Here is a 22,651-nt window from a genome sequence, read left to right on the forward strand (position 1 = left end):
GAACAGTCTGTATAAATGTGAAATAAAGGTAAACTGGTTACGCAGAAAATTTTCTGCAGCAGAAACCACTGATTATTCAGCCAGGCATACCCTTGACCATTTCTTAAAGTTTTTTTTAAGTGTGTGCGTGTGCCTGGAAGGGAAAGTACCGTCACATTGAAAAGCAACATCTTTGGAAGAATCCATTATACCTTCTGCTTTTGGCTAAAATCAATTGCAATTGCAAAGTGGTTGCTAAGGGTGTGATTTGCAAGCGAAACAGCACTGAGGAGAATAAAAACCTCACGATGTGTGCTACAAGGGCCATCTTTGTTAACAATGATGCGAGAAGGTCTGATAATAAAGTTTCTTTTTCTGATTACTTAACAAATAGCAAGAGTTTTTTGGGAGAGTATTGAGACAAAACAAAACATGCTGTTTCTCGTAATTTTAGTGTGCATGCAAACAGTTTCCCAGTTTTCCAGCCATTTTAAACATGACTCAACTAATTCAAGGTATCAGAGTCATTTATTATAAATACACAACACGGGGTTGCATAATGAAATTAGAGCGGTAGCTTCTTCATGTTGTACATAAACACAACATATGTACAGAATTAATTGTATTTAGAGTAAAATGGGATAAAATATGAAATAAAATAATATATACAGCATTTTACGTGTACATATACACAAATACACTCAGGAAATAATTCTGTAGTGCATTTCTTTGAATTCACAACAGGTTTAATGTAAACTGCAGCAACAAGATAGTGATGATTACTCAGTATGGTTGACATCTTCACATTAGAAGTTCAACATCTGGGAAACATTGTCCATCAACCGTGACTGTCCTTGTGCACAGAGTATCATCCATGTAAAGACAGAGTCCTTCTCCTGCTCGAGTCCGATGTCAATAGAGGAAAGTCTCAAGAACGTCCAAACCCCATGCTTCATTTTTCAGTGCCTACAAGTGTATTTCATCCCATTTACACCTGGTATTAAAATGCAATCTGTATCCGGATGCGTTATCCAGGTTGTTGTCCTGATCGCCGACCTGAGATTCTAACAGTGCAAGCCTGGCTACCTCCAGATGTGGTCTGGCAAGATCTGATCACATTCTGATTGTGTAGCATTTACAGCTTGCATTAAGATGTGTTTTTCCCTGTCTGGATGATTTATTCAGATACAGGCTGCATTTTAATACAGGGTGTAAAGTGTTTCTGCCATAGGTGATTTATGTTTTAGCAATTAAGTTGAAAAAATTAGCGGATTAAAAGAGAAATTAAAGCAGATCTGTGTCATCAACCTTATCCCATCACTGTATGCAAACGCATGTGTTTGTGTGTGTGTGTTTGTGTGCAGATAAAGAGCGGTGAAAATGCTGCCAACATAGCTGGAGAGCTGGTGAACCACACGCGGGGTCGGATCCAGGCTGGAGATGTCAGCTCGTCCGTGCGACTGATCGAGCAGCTGCTGGACATCCTGGATGCCCAGCTCCAGGCCCTGAGGCCCGGAAACAAGGAGTCGGCTGCACGAAACTACAACAAGGTAGAAGAAAAGTGTAAACCCGTTCTTAAGTACGCACATGGCCATGCCTATATTTAATTCAGGCATTAGAAAAGGACGCTGAGGTTAATGCGAATTTACCCCCCTAGTGCACATGCAAGGACGACTGAGTTTTTAATTTACAGTTTTTTTGTTTAGCTTTTTAATTCCTGGCTTTGTTTTCTGCCTTCTAGCTTCAGAAGCGAGAGCGGACCTGTCGAGCCTACATCCAGGTAGCTTTTCTCTTTTATCTGCCTGCTTTACATGCCTGTGGAGTAGGACTGCTCTGTGACTTAGAATAACTGAGGGAAGATAAATCCTTGAGCAGACGAGGTTTGTGGATGAGATTCCTTTGGCTCAGTGCTCTGTATTATGATTTATATTGCCTTTGGAATCATCACTTTTCTGGTTTGTGCTGAAGAGCAGTGTGAGTAAGTTTTGGTATAACTCCCGGCAGACAGCATGTACAGTATTTAAATAGTATTTCCTAGAGCGGTGAAAGCTGATCTGTAGTTTTCCTGTTGCTCCTGGTACATATCTTTGAAATGTGGGTTCAGGTTATAGATATAAAAATAAATAAAAATGTAGACACCTCATTGACCGGTGCTGTATGTCTCCACAATGTGTCTGCACATTTGCCATATTGGGGAGGCCAGTGAACAATACAGTCTGTATTTAGAGATTCAGATTTCACCACAAAATTGACTGTAACTTGCTTAATTCAGAGCCCGTTTTAATGAAATTTGATTTGTTATAAATGTGAAAAACTGAACATAATAGTGGTTATTTGTTGGGATCAAATTCAGTTACTGGGGGTGATCTAATCAGCTCTATGCCAAAACATTAATCTTCTGAAAAGACGCATCTTCCACTGAAATATGCAGATTCCGACCTATAAATAGGCAATGATAAGAGTAAAATATTGCGAATATTGTCACAAATGCTGTAAATTACAAATATTTTATTTTCATCCACATTTGTTCACTTTAGACACCGACACAAACAATAGAAACTCACAAAAGCTGAGATTCAATATAATTTACATATCTATGTGGTTTGCATATTCATCAGAGCCTGCAAGTGGAATTCAGAAGGTTAATGTTTTGGCATTGAAAGAAGTAACTAATTTAATTCCAACAAGTAAACCCTATCATGTTCAGTTTTTGAGGTGTATAATTAATTAGTATATAATCTGGTTTTGTAATGAAATCTGCACTTCTCAGTGCACATTGTGTTGTTTACTGGCAGATCTTGACGGGACTCTCTAAAAACTTGGTGTTTCGTTCAGTGCTGTCAGTGTAAGTGGCCAAAACCGTAATATAAACATACAGGAGACATCAAACCTAACAGCACCTAACTTAAGATTATTTTTAATGAAGATACACTTTAGATTTTGGCTCCCTGTACTTCTGGCGCGGCTGCAGCTGCGACTAATATTAGACTTCCCTTCAGATTTTCTGACTGTGAATGAATTCTCAAATTGGCCATCATGACATTGTACTGAAAAATATAACAAAGTCAGGGGTTTAGTGGTAAATACAGAAGTAGTTAAACTGAAGAGTCTCTTCATTGACTGATACAGTCAATGTGTAAATAAGTGAGTACACTTTCAGCCTTATTGGAGTTTTTTTTTGTTTTTTGTTTTTTTATTTAACAGGGACAGTGCACAGCTACTTAGCCACACTGGCGTTAGCTATAAGCTAATTTCTATCTGTAGTCCCTGGGAGGAAACAGAGACTAATTTATCTGCTAAGAGACACTATAATATAAAAAACACCTTAGTTTACTTGGGTTTACCCCTCTCTACACCCCTGAACTAACTACTGCTAATGTATATTGACAAGATTGACCACCATCAAATATAATAAGATCTGGGGTCTGATATCAGTGTAGTATTTTTTCCCAAACAGGCTTATAAACATCAAATAAACTGATCTCATGTTGTGTTTATTGATCAGTCTAGTTAACCAGGCTATATTTTATCACTCAGTCCAGCTTATTGGTGTGTATTCAGAGGATTGGCTGAGAACAGTCAGGGAGCTCGCCCATGAGCTCGCTGAAGTATGCACCCTTATATCCTCCAAAACCACACCCATCCGGGTAAAATACCAAGTTTTTAAGGAGCGCTGGATCTCGATCTCCCCAATATGGCAGCCAGACAGATGCACCTCAAATCACTAACACAGTTTTCTATATCTCCGTGTTCAGTTACTGTGGATGTCATTTGTCTTTGACATAATCTTAGCTTTGCAGGACTGTGCCTTACTGTTTAATATTGGTCGTGGCCTCATTGTGTTGCACAATATACGTGGTTCTGAGAAAATGTAATTTGACGATAGTATGAAAGGCAGCAGTAGTTTGTGTTACTACACCCGTCTGTGCTTTTTCAATATTTGTGCAATATCTGTGGTTCTGAGAAAGCAGTAATGTAATATCATGAAAGGCCTTGTGTATGCTGCTCTGTAATGATGAAATGCGGCACTCTGCAGCACACAGTCTTTTGTGTGTCTTGACCTGTCTGCAGCATGCTGTAATATGACACCACATCTTTTGATCTCTGTTGGTGCAAGATGAATGTAAAGGCTGCTGTGTAGTACGCTACGTAACTGACCATTATTTTTTTTTGTCACTCGCTGCAAGGTATTTCAGTATAACCGCACTGTTAAAGGGATAAACCGAGAACACCCTCCATCTTTTTCCTGTGTAGCAGAGAGCGTGCATTCTGATGCAAAATTCATTTTGTTAACAGCAATGCTCTTTATTCCACACAGCAGTCAATCCTTCATTTTGAGAGGCCTGAGCAAGAGAATTACATGATTCATCAAGCAGGCTACTCCAATAAATTGGATAGCTGATACAACCATCAAAATTGCCATTAAATGAATTGTAAGTGTGAAATAGAATGCTGATGTGTCTGACATAGCACAGTAATAAATGTAGTGCAGGGGAGTGGTGAGTTTCTAGGAAAATTATAGTCAAATAGTAGTGACTTTGTACTTTGAAGTGGTTGAGCTTTATGTTTACACTTAACAACATGGTACCAAAAAAAGTAATTACCAATGAATGGGTTAAAAACAAATCAGGAACTAATTGTTAATTACCGTATAGCTAATTAATAGCTAATGGCGCTGAAAGCTGGAAACAAACACTCATGAACTGGTGTCTAATCATTAGGTACTAGATGTCTGTGAATCTTACCACTTTCTTCATACATTATTCCAAATTTTACTGATAATTGTGCATTTAATGGCACCAAACCAATAAATTATCATTTTTGCCCTATTTAGAGTGTGTTATTTTATGTCCCCTCATGTGCAGTAGAATATCGTACGTAAATAGCTTTACTTCATGATTGCTAACATTTCTGTATGTCAATGGCTTTATAAAGACTTTTGTTTGTTGAATCTGATTTAGCTGTTCAATATAAATATTTGACTGTTCCTTTTTTTTTTTAAATATAGACCAACCAGTTCCCAAACTTAAGAATGCCACAGCCCAATCTTAAAATCTGAAAATCATCCCAAACCTTTAATCACAATGCGGATCAACACAGGAGACTAATCGTACCAGTGAGGAGATATAAGATACATTTATTCATTCATACTTGTCACCAAATACTGCGTAAACCCTGTTAAACTAGAAGAACAACTTTTGTCATTTCAATCTTATGGCTTTGGGGTGTTTGTTCTGATTGCTTAAAAAATAATCCTAAATGTTTTAGGGTAAATTTAAAGTTACAAAATTGAAACCTAAAAATGTTTTATTTATTTTAATGACTCCTCATGAAGTAGCTGCAGTACCATCATAGTTACATGGATACAAACCAATTGTTTGATTGTTTTTTTTCATTCAAAAATTGAAATATGTCTGAAAATAACATAACATAATATCCAACATAGTATCAGCAAAGTTAAATCAACCTATCCTTAAAAAAACATTTAACTTTGACTCATGAATCCCTGTGCAATCATGTGAGATAGCTCACCTGCTAAATTGCTGTGTGGCAAATGTGCAACAATATTTATTGTTGACACTAGATATCAAACAGAAGCCAGCGAACGGCCTATATTATATTAAGTTGCTGGAGGCTGAAGATAACATTATGTCGGAGCCGAGGCGAGGCCTCTGTTCCCCAGGACAGTTGCGGTGTCTCCATCTAAGAAAGACCACGTGTCTGTGATGTCCTCAGCTGTGCGTGTAGTCGCCCATTTTGGAGTAATATCCAGGCTTCACCCAAACTCAGCCTGGGTCTGGCCAGGTCTGTCTGCGGACGGGACCAGTGGGATGAGTTTACCCCGGAGAACAGTCAACAACAGGAACATTTACTCTGCACCTACTTTTGGTGACCGAAAAGAGTACGCTGCACACTATCTGACCCAAAAAAACATGCTTGACTTGAAGAATTTCAGTTGATTGAGGACTGATCTCTGAAATCTTCAACTGGTCTTCTCAAGTAAAATCCTTGTGACATGAGAAATAACTTGGAAATTTTAAGTGGGAATGAGTTATTAGTTCACGAATAACGGAGGGATGAGAAAAAAAATTCTAAAAGGACTTCAAAGATAAAAACTCAATGTTCATTTACAATTATTTTAATATTCACATCACATATTTGTAACTACATATAAGGTATTCATTAACTATCAAATAGTTCCTGATTTCTTTGTTACTCGTGAAATACTTAGGATTTTGTGTTCTTTGTTGCTCACTTGTGTCAGCAGTAGTAATAAACACCACGTCTCCTGTATGTTCCAGGCGGTGGTGCAGACGGTGGACAACTTGCTGCGTCCGGAGGCCCTGGAGTCGTGGCAGGACATGAACAGCACGGAGCAGGCCCACACTGCCACCATGCTACTGGACGTCCTGGAGAAAGGAGCTTTCCTGCTGGCAAACAACATGTATGGGAATCGCTTCTCTGACAGAGCACCCAGCATTGGTAAGAAAACAGTATTAAATATTATTTTTGAAAGTATTCAAAGTATTATGTTCTTCCAAAAAAGAAAAATACATATTTCTCCTCTTTCCTGTAGTGATGTTAACTATATAGTTTTAGCTCAGCAGTGAAGGACGCCATTTACATCCCACACGGTCATGAGCACAAGTACACAATATATGGTTGAAAGAAAATAGTTCCTAAATGAAACTTCTCACAACAAGGTCTGTGCATTATCTTGAGCAACTATCATGAGTTCTGCAAATTTATTTTTGGCACTCGGAGCACCAAGCTGAGCGTCGTCTAATTCCATTATATTCAAGAGAAGGCAAATGACCAATTTCTCCAAAACTCGACATCTCACACCAAACAAACGTGGCGGGGATTTTCCATTGCTACTTATGGCTGCGCCGAGTCAAACCAGGTCACGCTGATTTGCATTTCCATTTCCAATTTTAATGCACCAAGCTGTGCCAAGTCATACCTGAGCAAATCCCTCCTGTGCTGGGCTGATGCGCTAAGTCAAACCTAGTCAAGCTAAGCCAGCACCTGTATGGAAAAGGGGTATAGATAAATAGCACTTCAGGTAAGAGGAAAAATGTATTTATTTTCTTTAATCATGTTAATTTCAACCAATGTAAGATGAACCATGATTTGGACCACTGTTTGTGCGATTGTGTTTTCAGGTTATAACTCTAAATTGCTCTATTTTTGCATCTTTGGCAGTGCAGAGGTCTTCATAAACATGTTTATAAGTTTATGTGTTGTGTTTCCACCGTCAGATCTGGAGGTGCACGTTCTGAACACAGAGATGGACCTGCAGGACTTGTCCTTCCCGCAGAACTACGCCAGCGACAGCACCATCCAGCTCTCAGCCTCCACGATCAAACAGTACAGTCGCAACGGTCAGCAGCCCTTTTCCCTCACCCCGTCCTCACCCCGAGGGCCTGAAATATTGCACCGTCCTATGCAGCCCGCTCTTATGTTTCCATTTGCATTTTCATGCAAGCTTAAAACAATCTGCATGCAGTTGACTAAGTTATTGGTTCATAATAATAGGCTAATCAGATTAACAAAAGTGCTGAGACAATTTCTTTTCTTGATGGTTTCTTAACAGCAGTCTTAATAGAATAGCTGGGGAGGCGTGTAGATTACAATCGGGCCCCAGTCTGACAGAGCAATCTCAGCACTCCCTCTCTTCTCTCTTCCCCATTCCATTCCCCCGCTCCGTCTCTCCGCCATCTTATCCCCCTCTCTCATCTCTCTTGTTCCTAACCCCTCCTCTCCTCTCCTCTCCCCTCCTCCCTCCCTCCCTCCATGGCCCCTCATCCCATACCCTTTTCTGTTTTCTGTCTCCGCTCAGCTCTGCAGTGGGAACGAGATTAGAATGATTGAAACAAACGCACATGAAATATTCATATGGAATAATAAGAGATCTGTGAATGCTTGAGGGATGAATGTTCCATTGCCCTCCACATTAAATCTCGCTCTCTTCCACCAGTCAAAATGAAACGGTCCTTACCATCATTCTAACCTTCACTAACTCCCTCTCTCTGTCTCCCTCCTGCTACCCCTGTCACTCCCCACTCTCTATCTCTGTCACTCTCGCCGCCATTACCATATTATACCCCCATTTCTGTATTTTTTCTCTCCTCCTCCCCCCCTTTATCGTTCAGTCTGCATCTCCCCTTTCATATAACATCTGCCTTCCTTTTCTTTTCACTCTTGTTTTTACGTTCTGTCTGTTTCATTTCTTTCTGTTTTTCTCTCCCTCCTCGTGCAGGACAAGTCAAGGTAGTGTTCATTCTGTATAAAAACTTGGGATCCTTCCTGTCCACCGAGAACGCCACGGTGAAGATGGAAGTGGACGGGCCGAGCCACGAGAAGAAGCGACTGGCGGTCAACTCCCATGTTATTGCTGCCTCCATCAACAAAGAGTCCAGCAGGGTGTTTCTCACTGAGCCGGTGGTCTTCACACTCAAACACCTACAGGTGGCCTGATTCAATCCTTATTAGAGCTGCAGCTATTAGTTGCCCACTGTTTTGGTATTCGATTGAGCTTTTCATTCATTTTTCAAGCAAAATGTCAAACATTTGCAGGTTCCAGCTTCTTAAATGTGAGGATTTGCTGCTTTTCTTTGTCATTCATGATAATAAATAAAGGAATTTGGGTTTTACGCTGTTAGTTGGACAATAGAAGCAATTTTAAGACTTTAGGCTGTGGAAAATTGTGAAGTGTATTTTCGTAAATCTTTTATATTTTATAGACTAAAGTTTAAAATCCTAACAATACCTGTCCCTATTTGGCAAGATCATACTATTATTCTCTTTATTGAGAGTGCTTATTGTGCTTATTGTAATGTCTATGAAACGTACATTTTATGCAGCTAAATAATACATAATCGCAGGCATTTTTGGGATTGTTGTGGCCAAAAAATGCCTGATTTCATAGCAGCTTCTCTAAAAAAAATGTGATGCACGCTGTGATGTTTGTAGGCAATTCTGCAATGAAATTGCAAAGTGAAAATTGCAAAAAAAAAAAAAAAAAAAAAAAAATGTGTTTTTTTTTGTATTGTATGAGTAACGTTTTCTAACAACATACGCTTCATATACTTTTGAAGAAGCAAAATATTTTTAGAGCTTTAACTCTAAACAGTGAGCACAAAAATAAAAAAGTGCACAGATCATTGATAAGTGTCAATGACAGTGACAAACCTTGTGTTCTTTTCTGATATTTCAAGTGCTAAATGACTGTATGGCGTGGAATGCTTTGTACAGTCATTCATAACTTTATATTTTTGTTAAGCTGAATTTTTCAAGCTGAAAAGCTTGAGTTGCATGCCCTCTCTGATAGAAAGGCATCTTTACTATTAAATTTAAGCTCCAAAAATGAAGCATATGGAGGGGTTTTTTTGACAATCATCCCTGCAAATTAATGAAATTTCCATTCAGCAGATTAAAGCGTACTGCCTATTTTGAAACTTTATTTTAGATTTAGAATGTGCATTTTCTGTAAAATATAATACATTTTAATTTAATGTAATTTTACATAACCTCAACAATTGTTTATGACCCACGACCCCCCATCCAGATTAAATTTTGGCCTTTCATAGGAAAGAATTTGGGCACCCGTGGACTAAATGATTAATCGACTCTGACACATCCCCTCCTTTTTTTGTGTTTTTTGTCTGTAGTTGGAGAATTACTATACTCCAAACTGCTCCTTCTGGAACTACTCCGAGCGCTCCATGACGGGCCAGTGGTCATCACAGGGCTGCAGGCTGCTGGACTCCAACAACACACACACCACCTGCTCCTGCAGCCACCTCACCAACTTCGCCGTGCTCATGGCTCACCACGAGCCCGATGTGAGTAAACCCAGGCGTGGCAGACAGACACACGGTTAAAATGGAAGCGTTTGGAGTAATTTATGCAGACGTTCATTCGTGCGAGCATTAGCGTTCGCTCACTCTCAGTCACACACCCTCACACACATGCACATTAATGTATCCTCTCAAGGCTGACAAGCTCTTTGTTTTGAATTTTCTCTTTTCCTTCTTTCACTCCGACATTCAGGGAGGCACATGCTTACAAATTCATGTCCTGCTACTTCTAGCTGACATTCACATGAATTTGAATGTCATGTTTTTTTTTCAGGACGTCTTGTCTCTTGTCTTTACACTTTAGCTCCTTGCATATATTTACAAATATTAAATAAGGCAATTTTACTCTTTCTCTCCCCTCCCCCCCTGCTCTATCTGTCCCCCTATTGTTTCTTTCTTCCACTGTTCTTCCATCTATCTCGCTATTACACATCTCCAATTCTGCTGTCTGATCCTATATTTTCCCCTCTCTATTTCTCTGATTCTACCTTCTCTTTCTTCCCCATTCCTCTCAACCACACGCCGTCCGGACCTCAGTACCAGGGCCGAATGCACGAACTGATCCTGTTCGTGATCACCTGGGTGGGGATCGTCATCTCCCTCGTGTGTCTCGCCATTTGCATCTCCACTTTCTGCTTCCTGCGGGGCCTGCAGACTGACCGCAACACCATCCACAAGAACCTCTGCATCAACCTCTTCATCGCCGAGCTGCTCTTCCTCATCGGCATCGACAAGACAGAATATCATGTGAGTTTGTGGCCACATGTTCCTGCCGACAATTTAGGCTCTCACTTATGAGCAGAGGTGGCAAATGTACACACATTATTTACTCAAATGGAAATACGGATACTCGTGTAAAAAAACGACTGATAAAAGTACTGATTCAACTGAAAAACAACAAGCTCTGAAATGTACTCAGTATAAAAGCAAAAGGTCGTCCTCTAAAGGACATTTTTGCATTTTTAGCTAACTGAACCTCACCTTTTCTCCTTGCTTGGGTCTCCCTCTCTGTCTGTCTCACCTTGTTATGCCTTTTATGTTGTTTTTGTCTTGTTATGTCTTTTGTGGCGTTTTTGTCTCGTTAAATCTTTTGTATCTTGTTATGTCTTTTATGTCATTTTTTGTCTTGTTACACCATTTATGCAGTTTTTATCATGTTATGTCTTTTTTGTTGTTTCATCTTGTTTTATTTTATTACGTAATGTTCCATCTTTATGTTGGTTTTGTCTTATGTCTGTCGTGTGTGATATGCACTGACGGGTGTTATTGTCTGCTAAAATGTGGGGAAAAAAGTAAAAAGTTAACAGAAAAATAAATACTCAAGAAAAGAATAGCTACCCGAAAACTCTACTTAAGTACGGTAACAAAGTGTTTGTACTTTGTTGCTTCCCACCTCTGCTCATGAATAGGCTTTCGCTTGGGTTTTATTGGAAAGGAAATGTTGTAGATCCCCTCCTTTAAACCTCAGCTGACACGTCTGTGACCCTCGTGAAAGTAAATGAGAAGACCGCATTAGGTTTTGTATTTTCTAACTTGAGAATGACACAGAGAGCCGCAGCACAACTTTTTTTTATTGAATGGTGACTGTGAAACTAAAATTGAGGCAGTGTGTCATTACGTTACCCTATAAAACATTTACCGCACTAAGTAATGAATTACCACTCAATAATATGCAAAGAGCCAGTCACCCAGGGGGCAGCTTTTCATTTTCCTCTGTCAATGGACAAAACTACTACCTGATAGTGACTCTGTTCTTTCCTTTCTTTTTTTTTCCTCTTCATCCCTCCTCTTCTCCTCCTCCCCCCCTCACCGCTATCCTCAGATTGCCTGCCCCATCTTTGCTGGCCTTCTGCATTTCTTCTTCTTGGCTGCCTTCTCCTGGATGTGTCTGGAGGGTGTGCAACTCTATCTCATGCTGGTGGAGGTCTTTGAGAGCGAGTACTCCCGCAAAAAGTACTACTATCTGTGCGGATACTGCTTTCCTGCACTGGTGGTGGGCATCTCCGCGGCCATAGACTACAGGAGCTATGGGACCAAGAAAGCGTACGTGTGAAGACAGGCCTTTTGCACCTGCAGATTGAGAAGTAGGATTATGCTATTCCCCCAGCTGGAAATGTAATATGCAGTGCTGTGTGAACGGCTCTTGCACCTCCCCGCGGACTGGCTTTTCTGAACACACTTAGCCAAAGCCTGATGATTAGCCTTCATAAGATAATCCGCTGAGACAGGGAAATAGTGTGTGCATGCCTGCCTGTGTGTGTGCAAGTCAGTGTGTGTATGCATTTGTTCGTGAGCTTAGTTGCGTGTAACTCTCTCTTCTCCTCTGTGCCACTCCAGATGCTGGCTGCGAGTGGATAACTACTTCATCTGGAGCTTCATTGGACCCGTTTCATTTGTTATTATGGTATTAGCTTTACTGTCAGACAGTATTATTCCCCTCTCTATTTTCATATCACCCAGTCAAACCTGAAGTATTTCACCATGCCTGCTTTGTGAGGTTATTAGCAGTATTTTTTGGAGCAGACTGTAAAGTTCACGTCATATTTATTTGATTATTCCTGTCTCCTGTCCTCAGCTCAACCTCATTTTCCTCATGATCACATTACACAAGATGCTCCGCAACTCTTCAGCGCTCAAACCTGACTCCAGCCGTCTGGATAACATCAAGTGAGTTCAACTTACTCCATGTGTTACTTTTTTAAAAATAAAGAAGGAGAGATCGGCCCACCAAACAGTATGCATAATTCCTCATCTACCCACCATGTGCCAAGTATCAAGCAGGTATAAAAAACTTTACATATTACATTATACATATTCATACCAATAAGAAAAAAATAGATCTATAATAAATACAGTGTACACCAATCACCAATCTTATGAAAAACTATATTGAAGATCTATAATAAAGACACTTGAATGTATAAGGCAAGTCTCAAACCAAGATCATACACAACTGTCTTAAAAAACACCCCAACCTTTTTTATAATAGATATAATCTCTTACAGAATTTGTGTTGCATATAGACCAGTCTTAGCAATAAATACACAGATATGTGTATATAGGTCAATATGTATAGTAGAAAATGTTACCCAGCATACCAAAATATATATAATACATGTACATCCAGTGGATTGGGGGCTCAGGCTGGCTAGCCATCATATTTAATAACTATTAGAGGTTTCTCTGTCTGTTATGTTCAACATGAGGATGTAACCCCAAACGTACGAGGCAGAACGCTCCATGAGGACAGAACACTTCAAAAAAGCAATATCACTACAGGAAGACAATATGATATGTGCGTTCACAGAAATGTTCAGATATGAAAGGCTTCATTGAGGCCCTTTGGGGCCACGGTGCCCAGTGTGTGTATCCAGAGTTCTTGTTTTAATAGCATAGAGTTAATATCCTCTCCTATTTTTTTGTGATCCAGCACCCATCGCATTGGGTTTGTGGACGTGCATGTCTTTGTTCTTCTTTCAATCTTTTCGTGGATTTGTTTTCAAGAAACGTAAACTTATGATAGATAAACCGCACCATCAGATGGATTCCAGATTGATTAACTTTGTCTTTGCATCAAGTCGTTATTTTCTTTGTCTACCTCCATTAGGTCGTGGGCTCTGGGGGCCATTGCTCTGCTGTTTCTGTTAGGGCTGACGTGGGCATTTGGCCTCCTCTTTATCAATGAAAACACCGTCATCATGGCCTACCTCTTCACCACCTTCAACGCCTTCCAGGGCATGTTCATCTTCATCTTCCACTGTGCACTGCAGAAGAAGGTAACAACATATGAAAACTGGTCTCTGTGATAATGAAGCAGGATGAAATGATGGATGGATGGATGGATGGATGGATGGATGGATGGATGGATGGTATTGAGCATATACATTCAGAGTGATTGCATTAAATACATTTAGCTGTTTGTTTAAAGCCCCTGTTGCTCCACATTGAGTCCAGGCTATGGAAACTAAGTGTTTGTGTTTATGAGTGGCTTTAAAACCTTCCCACTGTGCCGATGGTGTTATTTTTTTTTTTTTTACAGGTCCATAAGGAGTACAGTAAGTGTCTGCGTCACTCCTACTGCTGCAGTCGCACCTCCACCACCAGCTCCCACGGCTCCCTGAAGAACTCAGGCCTGCGTGCCAACAACCGCTACTACAGCGGCAGCCAAGCTCGCCACGCAGCGGCCCACAGACAGGTGCGGGCAGGACAGAACCACACATATAAATGATGGCGCACACAAAGCAGAACTCATACATTGTGCGGCCGCACCTGTTTGTTCATCTTTGCACATCAATCAGACCACCGTTGAGCTTTAAAATTGTGTTTTTCTTTGGACAAATGAAAAGTAAATCTGCCTGTGCGGCAAAACGATTTCACTTGTTTTCAGTGGAAATCAGCTTGTTTCAGTGGAATGAAACGAAAAATCAATTTTCTTGAATCAAATGACTCTCTTGATACCATCTAGCTTTTTTCAGAACACTGTCAAAAAGGGTGTCAAAACAAAATAAATAGCATTGGAAACAAGGGAAATTTCCTCGCCCTGCTGGTTTATTTTTTCCCTTGTTTAAAAGGTCTGTTATGTAATTCTGAAGCACAAAATAAGTGTATCTGCGGGGGTTTGATTGCTGATCAATACCAATGACTCACCGATTACTTTGTGCAGCACTCGAATTTACTTACTTATTTAACTTATTCTTCAGCCCACAGACACATTGTTTTCATTTGATAAAGAAATATGCAGCATGTGATACAGCAGTGTTACAATATGTGTTGCTGTCAGTGACAGAGCAGCATTAAAGTATGTTACATCACATTATATGACGTCTTCATCCTATCCTGTTTTTTTTTGTTCTTTAAAAAAGGCATATACATATATTTAAATATATATATGTATATATATCCATGTATTTCTTTAGATTTAAGTGATGAATTGCTAAAACTACTTCATTGTATCACAGTTGCCATCATCCTGCCATTTGAACAGCTCTGTGTGCACTTGTTTCCATTATGTGATGTAGGGGAGACCGGGGGCAATTGAAACATTTTTTCTTTTGAAACTCACAAACGACTTGAAATACACCAGTCATCGTTTGATATAGATTAATAAATAAATAAATAAATTGTAATGATACAATTGCTATATTTTCAATAGTAAGGTCCAGACTATAATATTGAATTATTTCATGGAATCAGAGGGTTACACTTTTATACACCTTCCTTGAATCTGTGGAAAGATCCGTTTATAATTTGTTATGCAAAAGAAAATATGCTGGGGTAATTTTTAACTTAATGCAGTGCACTTACACTCATTTTATTATTTGTTTATTTTTTTAAACATATCTTTTTTATCTTGAGGAATGAGTGTAACTACACTTTTCAGATAATTTAGGAACTAACCTGAAAAAGTTGTGCTGAAAAATTCAAAATTGTTTATATTTGTGAATTATCTTTTTCTCATTTCTAATCCAGTTTTAATCATTCATGCGTTGGCACTAACATTATTTCCTACATTATTATTTTGACTATCAAAAGCATTAAAATTATAGTAGTACAAGGACTCATGACTCCCTAAAAAACTTGTTTTTTCACCTGGAGTGTTGTGTTCTTGTCATTTCACTTTGGGTCATCTCATCACTTTCTGGATAGACTTGCAAAACTGTAACCTAAAAAGTTTTTTATTTGTCCAAAACATTTTATTTTATTTTACCTTTATTTAACCAGGAAATCCAATTGAGTTTGAAATCTCTTTTATGAGAGAGACCTGGACAACGCAGCAGCCAATCACAATCACAACATATTAAAATGCAACAAATACAACATATTATACAAAAATCCACAATAAAACAACAACAGCTTTTTAATCAGTGGCCTCTCAAGAAAAACATGTCTTCATTACCATATTTTTTATGAAGCCCTTAAATTCATTAGTGGATACAAGTGTAACTAATTTTAGATCTTTTTGTAGTAGTTTTAATTTTTTGTGATCAAGTGATTTTGTGATGAAGCTACAATTATATTTTGAATCATTGTGCTGTACTCATAACATTATGCTGAAAAATATAACAAATGGTGTAGTGGTAAAAACATCAAAACAATACCTGGTTTTACCTCACTGATTGATGAATGAATCTGCTGAGTCGTGCACAAAACCACGCCCATCTGGGTGAAATACAGAGTTTTTAGGGAGTCCTGACTCATGACTTCAGTGCGTCTAAAGTCCTGCCTCTGTCCCTGGTTGCAATTCTGGTCCAATCAGCCAGCGTGCTCACCTCTGTTGTGAAATTTTTGCCTTTATGTTTCTCTCCATCACCGGCAGCCGTGTGCTCATCACTCATTAAGAATCCTTTGAAGTTCTTGTTCTATATATAGACACAGGTTCCATACCAGACATCTGGATACTGGGCATGATGCCACAGACACATACAGTACAGACATGTTGACAGTTAGTTCTCGCAATCAACAAACAAGCTTTCCCACACTGCAATAAGACGCCTCGAAATAACAATAGTATCAGCTCCTGCAATCATGTCGTACACATCTCCAGTTTATTAGCGCCCCTCATGATAACATGACATAGCTGTGTGCCTCTTTACCCGACGCCTCCGTCTCTTTGTCTGCCGTGTTTGCCTATTGTTCTTTGCGGATTAGAGCGAGCCCCACAGTTTTGATTACAGCAGCCCCACTGAGTTACAAAGTCTACCCGCCGCGTTTCTATATTTAACTTGTTGTCTGTTTGCTGCCACTCACTGCGCTGTGCTCCTTCTTCCAGAGTCGGATCCGCAGGATGTGGAACGACACGGTTCGGAAGCAGACGGAATCTTCTTTCATGGCGGGAGATATCAATAGCACCCCAACTCTCAACCGTGGTGAGGCCTCCCTCTATTAATGCTCCACTTCCCCGCCGTTAACTTATGCACGCCTAAATGCACACAAACACATAGATTCTAACGCACTCATAAAGATTTACACAACAAATAAAGCATGGGAAGAGTCAAAGCAAAGCACTGCATTAAACACAGTATACAGCATGATAAAATATGTGTTCACATGCCTGGTGTATTAAAACTAATGATTTGGATTGCCTCACAGGAGTTGGAAGCAGCGATACATGTATTTTAAAGTGAATAACATATGGTTGAAGGCTCTCAGTTTGTAATGCAGTGGCAGCTGCTGGTCAGTAAAAGCACTCAGGAGCAGGAGAGGTATATAGAGCTCAAACGCTCTGTTATGTGAATATGTGTGTGTGTGTGGGTGTGTCGTTGGTGTTAGTGAGTTCATGTTCCACCCTGAATGAACTCCTTTTACTGTAATGAAGCCAATTTAAGTGTTTTTATGATTATAATAATTATTATTCAGAGTCTAAGTACTCAGTCAATAGTAGTAATTTAACTTGCTTATATTACTTATAATATTATCTAATAGTGGAACAAGATGTTTTACTTAGAAAAACATAGCAATACCACAGTGTAAAAATAGTCTGTTACAAGTAAAAGTCCTCAATACAAAGCAAAAGGACCCCCATACACTCTCCTCTTCATTTGCAATCAGACTTTTATTAACAGCGCCTCGATGCTTTGACCTTCATACTCTAAGTTTAATTTTAGGAAAACAAAAGAAGTCTCTTTGCTTTGTATTGTCGACTCTTCTCCTACGCACCTGTCTATTTACAGGTGTGCAAAAGTTTTGCTCTTTGACAAGTAAAAGTCCTGTATTTATATACAAATATATACAAAAGCATTAGCATCAAAATATACTTACAGTGCTAAATATGAAAACTGGCCAGTTTCAGAATAATACACAAAATCTCTCAGTCTGTCAGTCTATTATATACAGTAGTTTATCAGTAGATAATCATTATTTGTGTATAAATCTATAAGCGTCACTAATGTTGATCACTGAGTAGCTTAATTTATAATAGTACGTCATAATTTATTGATTGTTGATTTATGTACTGTATTAGTAATCTGAATCTACAAAATAAAAGAGTAAAAAGTACAATATTGGCTTCCAACATGTTGTAGAGTAGACGTATAAAATAGCATAAAATAGAAACACGTACAAGTACCTTTAAATTGTAGGTAGTAAGTACAGTACTTGAGTAAATGTACATAATTACATTCCACCACTATGTTTAACCCAGAGTACAAGTCTTTCTCAGCTGTCAACAACAATCAGACACACCTTTTACATTGAAACAGTTCATCATATATTTGCTTTCTGTGTGTATTTATATAATAATAATAATAATAATAATAATAATAATAATAATAGTAATAACAATAATAACCTGACCGATACTGTATTTTTGGGGCTGATACCAATAATAGAGAATTATATATATATATCTATGTATCTATGTATATGATATATATGAGATATATACTGAATAGCTGTGATAGGCTGATACTCAGCCAAGAATATATCTGATATATTGGCTGAGCTCTAGTTGTGATATCATTATATAGTGAAATACTGCATTAGCAGTGTACGGTGAGTGAACCTGAGGTTTCCAGCCCTGGTTTGAACTCCTCTCAGGCTCAGCCGTTATAGTTGCATGCGATCGATCACATCCACACACACACATACTGTATCCTCTTTGCCTGAATGCAGTGATGCATGCAGTCCCCTCTGACCACCACTACAGCACATGAATAGCACACTAGCAATTATTTAAGACCCGAAGAAGTGAAAAAAGTGCGCAGAGTCACTGATTGTCTCAGCCTCAGCAACTGGTGGCGTCACTGCCGCAGTCCTCAGTGTCATGGAGGCGTTCAAGGTTGGCTCAGGTTCTGGATTGGGGGGTGCTGGGGGGGCGGTGAGGGGTGCGGGGTGTTGTTGATGATGACACAGAGGCAGTCGTTAAATCAGCCATCACTCTCTATGCTAATTTCATCCATTTTCTTTTTAATGAACTGATTAGCGTGTGAGCGAACAGGGGGTAATTATTCTAATTGAGGAGAGTGACAGGAGCAAGGCAGGGGGTGAGGAAGAGGGGTGCAATGAGTGAGCAGGATAGATGAGAGGTGCGTGCGTGTGTTTGTACGTATGTATGTGTATGTGTGCATGTGTGTGTGGTCGGGCGGGTCGGTTTCCTGAGCTTTTCGTCACGATAGAGCAATCACCAGGCCTGGTGGAGACACAATGTGGATCATTCCATGTTGTGCTGTCAAACACAAGCAACTGTGCTGTGAAGCCTTTATTTTCTGTGCTTCTGAGAAAAGTTTGTCAGTTGGCAGAAAGTGAAAGACGAAGGGGAGCGCAGGAGGGAGGGAGGGGGGGAGGGAGGGAGAAGAGAGGAGAGCTGAGCTACAGAGAGAGGCGCTATCATGGAGGAGTAATTAAAGAGGCCAAATCTGGAGAGGAGATGCTGCGTCGTTATCACTGGCATCTTGGTTCTCTTTGATTTCTCCACTTCACTTCTTTATGAACCGCAATCTCTTCCTGACAATAGTAATGTGTCCAGAGGAAGAGGCGTGCAGCACATATACACACACACACACACACACACACACACACACACACACACACACACACACACACACACACAACACACACACACACTCAGTCTCCCATGATTCCCCTTGCCCTACTTTCTCTCCCCACTTAAAGCTAGTTCCTTTAATTTTCTACAGGATATTCCTCTGAGGTACACACAGACAGCTAATCCCAACTAATTTAGTGTTGTTTGTAAAAATTCTGGCGTGAGGAACTGAGAAAATGTGGTTGAGTCAAGACACAGCAGAATGAGCCAGAGAGAACGGAGAGAGAGGGGTTTGTGTGGCGTGCCAAAACGATGGACAGGGGAAGTGTAAGAGGAGGGAAAATGACAGATAAATAGCTGTGTGTGAGTGCATATTTTATTTTATTTTTTATAATTCCCTGCTCTCTTGCTGTGTGATGAACGGTAGGCGTGAGACCTGAAGGTTGCACTTTGCCTTGGACCACTCTCCGTCATGCTGTCCTATTTTTAATTTCATGGCATTTCTGTTTGACTTGCCTCAGGCTGGAGCCATACATGGGCATTATACAACATTCTCAGTGCGCCATTTCTTTGAATTATATTTGTCTTGTAGTGGCATTCACATTTCACTGGAAAATTAACTGTGTTTCAATGGCTGCACCCCTCGACTACATAATGGCATGCATTACTGTTCTCCCACATCTGACTACATTGTCAGAAGCCAGAGGAGAAAAAATGGCAATGCTCCAAACAGTACCTTTCCCCTGCAATTGTATTTTTACTCAAAGGTTACAATCAGCGGGCATAAACATTGAGGAGAACACTGTGAAATGCATTACTCCATAAAGCACCGGCATAACAAAAATAGCCCCATCTGAATAAACAGTAAATATTTTTATGATTCCACATGTTATTACTGAGTCTGGAAACGTGAATTTCAAAACGTTACACCTATTGTGAAAAGTGCTTCTGCTTGTGCTTGTTTTGCATACATCTGAGGCAAAGATTAGAGTCTGTTCATGATTATGTTCATTTTTTAAATGTCTTGCAGCTACGATGGGCAACCACCTCTTGACGAACCCGGTGTTACAAACTCGCACTGGTACCTCTCCATACAACACGCTGCTGGCTGAGAGCTTCACCCCACCCTCACCTGGCGTCTTCAACTCTACCGGTCAGCTCCTCATAAAGTGTGTGTGTGTGTGTGTGTGTGTGTGTGTTAGGGATGTCATGATAACAGAAATATAGTAGTCAATACCAATACCAGCAAATTTCCATGATTTTCAAACTAAATTAAAATAATAAAATCCAGCTATTGTTATTTGTGTTTGCCACTTGAAATAAAAAACTCATTTGAGCTTCTAGGACAAAAGACTGAGGGGGGTATTTACTGAGCCTGAAGAAAATCACTGTCAGGGTAGCATGTTGTCATGTCTGAAAAGTAATGAAGAGATTTCTGCCACTGAACTTTGAATATAAGTTGAACTCAAGTGCAGCAGTAGTTTAAATTTACTGACATGGTGACAGACAAACGCTAACATAATATTCTGTATATTTTGTGACACAGTAATGTGAATTTTGGGAGAAAGATAACAAGGAGAATCCTTTTTTTCTTACCGCGGTGACATAGTGACATATTCCTGTGGGATGGTGTTTCACCGCAGCGGCCTTAATAACTATGTTTTATTGGACTTGAACCTTAAATTTGGACTTTTACGGAATAGGGCAGTGCGTAATGTGTGTGCAGCACTAAAGCTTCTCAAGACCAAGAAAAATCTCATCTGTTGTTTCCAAAATGCTTGAACAGTGACAGGGTAATGCTAATGCTAACACAAACGTTAGTGTCGTACCTAATCCAGCCTTGAACGGCAGTGTCTTGCTGTTGTTAGCATGTTGTTAGCTTCCCACTGGGAATCCCATGATGCCTTGGGTTGAGTCTGTTGACCAGTCGGAGGCTGTGGTCCTAACTTGTCATGAGCTCAACCCTGCAGTAGGCATCATGTGACTGTGGTATTGCATTAATTCTGTAATACAGTTATCGTCACAGCCCTACTCTTTCTTATCTTACATGTAAAGTTGTTGGTCTTTTGTACCACCAGGTTTTTCTCTTTGGCATTTAACGGCTGTCTACAGCACTTTTAGATGTATGCTGTCTCTGTCAGGTCTAAAAGAATTGCATCTCCAGTACCAGTGGTAGAAAAACAAGAGCAGTCACATTTTCAGATTTTGGCATCGACTTGGTACTGATGGTTCGGTTCTTGTGACGTCCCTATGTGTATACAGTATGTGCACTCAGCTTGCTGTCCGTCTGTCCGTTACTCTGTCACACGGCGCACACAAAAACTCACTACTGTATTTGAGTGCTTGCACATGTGTGAGTGTGAGCCTGTTTGTGTGTTGTTTTTTCCGACTATGTAGCTGTCAGACAGATTCACTAGGCTGAGCAGAACAGAGCCAAACAGTGCCTACAGCCTAACCAGCCATCTGGTCAGATCTTCATGAGAACAGCCACAAATTGATTAGAAGTTTAGCTACAGCTGTGACTGCCAGAAAAATCTTGAGGACAGTTTTCCTGTTCCCAGACACAGAAAGTAGTCGGCTTAAATCCTGACGTCCGTAGAAAGGGATCAGACAGCTCGCTGGCCAGGGACAGTCCATCTGGGTGGAGGTCGGTCAGGTGTGAGTGCTCACTGTAATTGCCTCTGTGTGTGTGTGTGTGTGTGTGTGTGTGTGTGTGTGTGTGTGTGTGTGTGTGTGTGTGTGTGTGTGTGTGTGTGTGTGTGTGTGTACTGGCTTTTATCTCAGAGTGGGGCTCTTTAAACAGCTTAATGGCTGTTTTATCACATTGCTGCATTCCCACACCACTCTTTGGATGCATATAACTGCTGAATTAGACATGTTCTGGTAATTGCTCCACTACAGTACCAATATTCACACTTGGTAAGCGAGAACTATGACTGTGTGTGGCTGTTGGCTGGCTGTGTGCGCACCCGCAGAGTATCAGGCCCAGTGTCTGAGGAGTGAAATTTAAGGCGGCGTTTCTGTTAAATATTTTAAAGCCTCTCCGCACAATACGTCAAGCCTGATGGCCACAGGCCTGGCAGCCAAGACATTTTTAGAAGAGAGTGGGAGAGGAAGTAGGGAGAACACTTCATTAGAATGTCTAATTACGCACACCACCACTGAAGAAGAACGTTGATTAAAGTCATACTACACATTAAATTTAAAAAATGAACTCACTTTTTGGTCGGCTGTGGCTTTTTCTTTGCTGTGGGAGAAAAAGCCCAACATCTTTGGTGTGTTGAAGGGAAGTCGTAAAATAAACATTACTGCTACTGTACAAGGTTTT

General features: G+C 40.0%; 1 protein-coding gene across 2 annotated transcripts in view; it reads left to right on the plus strand.

Moving 5' to 3' along the window:
* The window catches only part of adgrl1a (adhesion G protein-coupled receptor L1a), a 140,573-nt gene that overhangs the window by 114,416 nt on the left and 3,506 nt on the right, over positions 1–22,651 (plus strand). For both annotated transcript variants that reach the window (XM_084743538.1, XM_084743537.1), the window contains 14 exons: positions 1,344–1,529; positions 1,721–1,759; positions 6,282–6,462; positions 7,242–7,364; positions 8,243–8,451; positions 9,654–9,827; positions 10,380–10,589; positions 11,665–11,885; positions 12,180–12,246; positions 12,418–12,509; positions 13,450–13,618; positions 13,882–14,037; positions 16,612–16,708; positions 20,354–20,476. In XM_084743538.1, the coding sequence (XP_084599664.1) occupies positions 1,344–1,529; positions 1,721–1,759; positions 6,282–6,462; positions 7,242–7,364; positions 8,243–8,451; positions 9,654–9,827; positions 10,380–10,589; positions 11,665–11,885; positions 12,180–12,246; positions 12,418–12,509; positions 13,450–13,618; positions 13,882–14,037; positions 16,612–16,708; positions 20,354–20,476 (2,047 nt within the window). The remainder of the gene's footprint in view (positions 1–1,343; positions 1,530–1,720; positions 1,760–6,281; positions 6,463–7,241; positions 7,365–8,242; positions 8,452–9,653; positions 9,828–10,379; positions 10,590–11,664; positions 11,886–12,179; positions 12,247–12,417; positions 12,510–13,449; positions 13,619–13,881; positions 14,038–16,611; positions 16,709–20,353; positions 20,477–22,651) is intronic.

Source organism: Lutjanus erythropterus, chromosome 19 (genome assembly GCF_056507025.1).
Source record: "Lutjanus erythropterus isolate fLutEry1 chromosome 19, fLutEry1.hap2, whole genome shotgun sequence".
NCBI lineage: Eukaryota > Metazoa > Chordata > Actinopteri > Lutjaniformes > Lutjanidae > Lutjanus > Lutjanus erythropterus.